The 7,143-nt window shown below is 44.1% G+C and overlaps 1 protein-coding gene across 6 annotated transcripts in view; it reads left to right on the plus strand.

Annotated features, from left to right (window-relative positions):
- The window catches only part of KHK (ketohexokinase), a 76,290-nt gene extending 71,579 nt beyond the window's left edge, over window positions 1-4,711 (plus strand). For all 6 annotated transcript variants that reach the window (XM_078650065.1, XM_078650068.1, XM_078650066.1 and 3 more), the window contains 3 exons: window positions 2,359-2,447; window positions 3,347-3,504; window positions 4,098-4,711. In XM_078650065.1, coding sequence (XP_078506191.1) covers window positions 2,359-2,447; window positions 3,347-3,504; window positions 4,098-4,183 — 333 coding nt within the window. In that variant the 3' untranslated portion in view covers window positions 4,184-4,711. The remainder of the gene's footprint in view (window positions 1-2,358; window positions 2,448-3,346; window positions 3,505-4,097) is intronic.
- The last annotated feature ends 2,432 nt before the right edge of the window (window positions 4,712-7,143 follow it).

Here is a 7,143-nt window from a genome sequence, read left to right on the forward strand (position 1 = left end):
AAAATAAGTAAGTGTCTAGATGTGATTATTTTGTCCGTATGCTCTTGATGAGGTTATGCGCCTTTTTTTCCCCAAAATTTAACATCCCTTCCTACTGTATAGATGTCACTATTGCTTGTTTTATGGCCTGTAACCAAAGTGTGGGTGATCTTAATCAGACTGTTCCACATGCTGTTGCTTCCGTGGTTTATGCCAGTTTTATTATCTGCATGGAGTTGACATATCTGGAATATCAAAAGTAGTGCTAAATCCATATATAATCTGCCTTTGTGCTTTTACTACAATTCTTCCCCATAACACTTGCCCCAAGCCTCTAGGCTCTAACAGCAAGTTGCCTTCCTGTCCCCTAATGTTTCTAAAGTTGGTAATATTGAAGATTTGGAGAATTAGGTTGCGGCCCCTCCCCAAAGACTCAGAGGGGTGTTGTTGAGCAAGGGTGTTGAAAGTTGTTCTAGATTTATGGCTGATTTTCAGGACACCAACGTATGATCCAATTGCATTCAATGGATCTAAATGGGGTGGCAGGGGATATTCTGGCTCCTAGCCAACATCAAGTCCTTCTTGATCTACATAGGAGAACCATACTCTAGAGGAAACAGCTGACTCCGCCACTGTTTACCAGTGAGATGGCCGGCTGACCCTGCAGTAGCAAAATCACAGCAGATGCAGAACTTGTGATTTGATTAATTTATTGAGCTTTCAGCCTTTCTTCCATAAAAGTACAAACAATCATGCTGTAAAAGGCATGCAAAATTACAGATACACATTGGTGTAAATTAAGGTAAAAAGTACAATGAATATAATTAAAAAATTGTTTTCCAGTTCGTTTGAACTTTTTTTCAGGCTATTTTTAGCAACTTAGTCCCCATCAGCAAAAGCCATGAGAAATGCGCATATGTCTCTGGCTTCTATTACTCTGGGTTATTTTTCTTTCACTGCTTCACTGACTCATTCTTTAATTGTCATTGACTATAGTACCTCTTCATTTGAACTGTGATCAAGCTATCCTGACCACACACTCGGAGAAGTTCTGCTGCCGCCCTGCTCTGATACCAGCTCTTCTCGTCTGTGGAACTCTTCTGTTTCTGTAGACTTTCTTGTATTGAGGATAGGTCAAGAGAAAGAAATTCTGAATATTTACTTGCCCCTCTGTAGCTTAGCCCTTTCCAGGTTCTCCTTGAGGAGCAGAACATTGCACCTTACCGTGGATAAAGCATTCCTTTGTTTAGGACATTAACTGAAATCCGAACACATTGGTGTGCGAAAGTTGATACGTAGATTTCTCAATATGCCAAATTGACTAGTCTTTTCAAGTTTATTTCTGTTGTCATATTCCAGAGAAATTGTTTCTTCTCATCTTCTTTAGGAGTGCAGTTATACTCTGTGGCATACCTCCAGGACTGGTACATAAAACTAAGGAACATGATTTAATTTCTTGCAAACGTTTGAGAACTTTTACACTTTCTAGTGCTCAAATGCCATTTTACTCATCCCAGTCTCAGTGGTCTTAGACTTGAGACAGGCGGCTGCTACCATGCTTTGCAATGGAACAGTATCCATGTAGGGAGAGAGAGTTTCTCTGCTTTCTTAAGAAACAGATGATTGCTTTCCCGAATGCTGCTTCAGTCACAGAGATTTGAATGTGATGTTTCCAGGTTGAAGTGTTCCTAGGTTTGACTTCTCTAATCCTTTTCTTCTGTAATGTTGAGGCTGGCTACCTGGCGGTGACGTTGCTTCGTATTCACATTGCATAGGTTTGTTAAGAATGCTCAGGCACGGGGTACTGCATGAAAAGGTTGTGTTGGGAGGGTGAAATGTCTACTCACTTGAGACAGCACAAACACACTCTAGAGCAGTTCAGATGCTCAGAGAGTGTATTTAGAGGACTATTTATTGATCTGTTTTTTCTAACTCTGTAGGCAGGTGATGTAGCACCAGAATGTTTGTGCCTCCCATGGTGGGATGCAGAGGAGCTCGTCTTTACCCCTGAAACCATGTCCAGGCTGGAACTGTTCTTTGAGTGGATTGTGGATAGTTTCTGCAGTCCTCTTTTCAAAGAACTGTACATTAGATGGCTGTAGTGGGTTTAAAGTCCTGTTGTTTATGTTTCCTGATGAAGGACCGTCTAGCGTGGTTGAGATGGCCAGTCTCATAAACTGGTCGCACATGAGTGCTGATGTAGATGCCAATGTGTCCGCACTCATTACTCCCCCTGTAGGTGCAGAGGTCTCAGGAGGGTGGACCGTGGTCTGTGCTCCTTACTGTTGCCTCTACTTCTGGTGTGTTGCATGAAAGTGAGAGGGGGAGGGGGATTGTGTGTTTTTAATGAAACCTTATTTTCTTAATTTCTCACCGCAGGTGTTTGTGAGCAAGGATGTGGCAAAGCACTTCGGGTTTCATTCTGCTTCGGAGGCGCTCAGAGGGCTGTACGGCCGCATGAGAAAAGGGTAAGGAAGACCCACCCAGGCTGGTGGGTGGGCGACACAGTCCGTGATGTTGTGAACATGACTTGAGTGGATACCTTTGCTGTTTCTGTCATCTCTATTTTTCTTACTTATGATATTGTTTTGATGATTGAAGGGTTCAGAGCTCTTGTAATGAGTTTATTCAGTTTGTTATCCACAACTGGGAGATCATAGGGAGACCTGGGATGAACACCTGAGAATGACATTCCTCACAGTCATGGTATCAACACAAAGATTGTTCTGGAGCTGGCATCCTTACTTCTTTAGTTGGAATCCTGTTAGATGTTGTGTTTCTGAAGCACCATACATGTGTTTGTTTACAATATAGCATTTTCACTGAGAGGGAGCAGGGTTGGGGCAAAAAGTGAAGGTTGTGTGTCCTTGATTGACTCTCAGACTTTGTAGAACTTTTGATTCGAAATAGGACAGAGAATTGAAAGAGAGCTCCTAGGTAGATAGTGCTTACCCTTCCTGAAATATGTGAATTGGCTATGTCGAAATTAGTTTAACATTTCTGTAAAAACAAGTTGTTAGATTTCGATTTAAACACTTTGTAACTCTGTACCGGATCTTGTACCTGTAACAACGTCTCCAGCATGGGTTTTCCAGGTGTCACATAAAATCTACCTTTCCCCTTCGCTGTACTGGTCTTGCTTCCAGCTGAAATTTAAGAAGCCAGCAAAGAGTGGCTTTGTGCAAACTTAACAGCATAAGAAAGCTTGCAGAAATTAATTGACATATTGAGACAAAAATCGCTTTGACAAAGCAATAAAACCCTTCAAAATCACCCACAGAGAAAATTAAGTTTTTGGTCCATCTGTAATGGAACACTTTTGTACTGAATTGGGTCGATAATGCATGCATTTGTTTTGTGTGATCAGAGCCTACCTAATCTGTGCCTGGGCGGAGAAAGGAGCTGATGCCCTTGGTCCTGATGGAACATTAATTCACACCGACGCCTTTCCTCCTGATGTTATGGTGGACACATTAGGAGCTGGTGATACCTTTAATGCATCTGTGATATTCACCCTCTCTACTGGTATGTAGCTCTCAGTGTCTCTTAGCAGCGTTGTTTCACCCCCTTCTGCCCAGCCTGTACCTCATTGTGGTAGGAAACCTGACTTTGAGAAACCTATTCCTAGTCTCTGCAGAACTACCTGCCTAAACCCCTCAACTTGGGAGGAGGTGTAATCTGGGGGCTAAATTGCTAACACCGGGACTCAGAGCCTTGGATTCTGACGTTTGAACATAAAAAAAATAGAAAATCCTTCTACCTCGCTGTGCCCAAAATTTAAGCAGTTATAGTGTTAAGAAAAACTTTTACAAATCAGCTTTCTCTTTAGCAACACAACAATCAGTTGCAATAGAGGCCAGACTTTGCCTTCCTCTATCTTGTTAAACAATACACCTATTGCAAATGTGTGGTGAGGCTTTGCATAAGCTGTAGTTGTTACTCCTTGTGCCAGTTTCTTCTAGTAGATATCACCTGGGCAAGTGATGGAACATCAACATTTGCACCATTTCCCCTTTTCTCAGCCTCAGCCTGTAGCATCCCCTAAAAATGGTGGTTTGGGCGGTCCTGATGTTGTGCGTCTGTAGTGCATTTCATACTTCTCCCTGTGTTGCTTTTAGGTAAGAGTGTTCAGGAGGCACTGACCTTCGGCTGCCAGATTGCAGGCAAGAAGTGTGGGATCCAAGGATATGATGGGATTGTGTGATGTCAGCATCTCCCCTCTAAAAAGTCAGAAGAATTGATCTTGAATTCATGACTTGGGGAAGAAGTGGCCATGAAACCGCTGTCCTCCGTGTACTCATATGTGAACCTGGTAGCCGGGAAAACTGCTGGACATCCAGACCTATCCTGGGCATCAAAGTCCCGTGAAGAGAAACGCAGCATCTGTCCAGAGTGCCGGGCATTCGTTAAAAGATCGCCCACCTCGGGGACACTCGAACACACTTGTATATCTTGAAAGACCAAGGATGGTACGTTTCTGTGCTGCAACATTTGCCAAATCTGTGAAATGTTAACACTGGCTCCAGATCCTTTTTGTGTACATCCCTTTCATGGAGCAATACAAAACAGTACAATACCATGGATGTGTTAGGAAATACACAATTATGTGCAGGGTATTGTTAGTATGAATTAACAGCTGCGTCGCATACAAGGAACTCTTTTCCTCTATTGTCTTACTCTGTGTGACCTCACAAAGCCAAACTAAATGTAAAAATAAAAGTAAAAAACATTATATGTTTGTCGCGTTCCTGCTAATTTCCTCTTGGTTACCTTCAGGCTTCCACCTGTTCAGCATCTTCCAGTGCTTCTTGGGTGCTCGTTGGTCAGTGGGCTATTCTGTTCCCCAATAGATTACCCAAAAGAAGTACATCCTTTTCATTGGTCCAGATTGTTTTTTTCTTTTGTAATATATATATATATATATTTTATAACTCTTTTTATTGAAAGAAGCATCAGTAAAATCACATTACAGAGGGTCAAATAAAGCAGCCGAGCACACATCAGGGGGCAACAGATTAAACAACGCTCATAATTGTATGGGAACTTCACGAAGAAGGGGGGGGTCATCCAGAGTGGCATTCAGGGGTGGTGTACAAATTTCCCCTCTGTAACTATTCCAACGCCCCCAAACCAATGACCACTTTCGAGGGCATCCCCTCGCAAGATATGCAGTTTTCTCCCTGAACATGCACCAGTCCAAATTGTTTTCCCACACTTCTAGTGTGGGAGGTTGCCCAGCTCCCCACAATTGGGCTATATTTCGTTTGGCAATCATGAATCCCAAAGTAGCCCATTGCGTCTGTGAGATATTCAAATCAGTAGGCTCCCAGATGTTAAGTAAGCACCTCCTCGCCTCCAGTGAAAGGGAGATCCCAAGGACTTTATGTATGGTATCATGTATGTTGCACCAGTATATAGTGATGTGTTCACACTCCCAGATGATATGTATGCCCATATGACCACCTTGTCGTTTGCATAGCCTCCTGTCTGAGAGTCCCATATGCAACAACCGAGATCCCGTGAGGTAAATCCTGTGGAGAATTTTAAGCTGAACTAGTCACAGGCGGGCCGGCATTGCGACTTCCCTAGGGGAGGACACTGCTGTCTGCCAATTTTCCTCATCCAGCTCTATTCCGTCCTGCATCCATTTGTCTCTTAGCACCTCAAGGGGGTCAGGTCTGTGATTGATCAGTTTTTTATATATCAAGGAGATCGTTTTGTCAGGAAGGTGTCTGTCCAGTATCCTATCTTCCAGAGGGTAAGCCTCTGGGGGCTTTGTCCCCTCGGGGAGTGCAGAGAGAAGGGAGTGACGAATCTGCCCACAAGGGAAGTATTCAGACTTCGCCAGATTATATTCTACCTGCACGTCCTCAAATGATTTAATTCTCCCCTTCCCCCAAATATCCATGATCGTGGAGATTCCAATGAGATCCCATTTATCAAAGCCTTTCGTCTTCCAAAGCGTGACCAACTTCTCCGAGTCCCACAGTGGGGGGGCCATTGTCAGCTTATTTTTCCAGCCCAGTGAACCCATGGCTACATGCCAGACCTTGACCGAGAGCTTAGTCGGCCCTGTCAATGCCAGTCTATTAGGTCGAGAATATAGGGCTCTGCTATATCTACCCCCTGGAAGAAGCCATTTATCCATAGCATATCCAGGGTCATCAACCCGGCCATACGTGCCATGGTTAATCGCTGCCAGCTAGGACGCCCAGTAATATCTCTTGATATCTGGGAGGGAAATGCCTCTGTCATACCAGGAAAGTGTTAACTTGTGTAAAGCAATGTGGGGCCTACCTTCCCACAACAGACTCCGCTGTAAGCTCTCGATCTCACGGAAGTATCTAGATGGTACCACATCCAAGGTGTTCTGCTGGGCATAGGGAAAACGGGGGAGGGCCATCATTTTAAAGAGGGCTGCCCTTCCCAACAATGAAAGAGGAAGCTTCTTCCAATTGGAAACATCACTCTTGAGTCTTTGGAGAGGGGGAAGAAGGTTTCGGGTATACCTAAGCGAGGGGTCCAGTGAAACAAAGACTCCCAAATATTTAAATTCTTCTGTGCTAAACTGTATAGGACAGTTTCGCGGAGGGACAGGGGTGTCTCCCTTCAATACAAACAGCAAGGATTTCTCCCAGGTGATGGAAAGCCCCGAGTTTCTCCCAAAGGAAGCCAGGACATCAAAGATAACGATAAGGGACTTACGAGGAGAGGTCAGATAAAGTAGTATATCATCTGTATACAAAAATATGCTGTCCTCCCATTCAGGGGCCCACCGCAGACCTCTGATCGAAGGCTCCCAACGTATCCAAGCAGTCAGAGGCTCCAAAGCCAAAGAAAAAAGAAGGGGGGACAACGGGCAACCCTGGGGGGTACCCCGTCCCAGCAAGAAGGGAGCTGAAGCTCTATTATTTACTACTACTTGAGCTAGAAGCTCCGAGTACAGCAGACGTACCTATCCGATAAACCCGGGGCCGAACCCAAACTTTGCCAAAACTGCCCACAAATAAGGCCATTCAATCGTGTCAAATGCCATTGTTGCGTCGAGTGACGCAATTATAGCTGGCTCCTGTAGAGTGTTGAAGAACTGCAATCTTCGTTCTCAGGGAATACTTACTAATATAACAAAGAACTTGGCACAGAAGCTGTAATATGAAAAAGACA

This window comes from Lissotriton helveticus, chromosome 6 (genome assembly GCF_964261635.1).
Source record: "Lissotriton helveticus chromosome 6, aLisHel1.1, whole genome shotgun sequence".
NCBI classification, from domain to species: domain Eukaryota; kingdom Metazoa; phylum Chordata; class Amphibia; order Caudata; family Salamandridae; genus Lissotriton; species Lissotriton helveticus.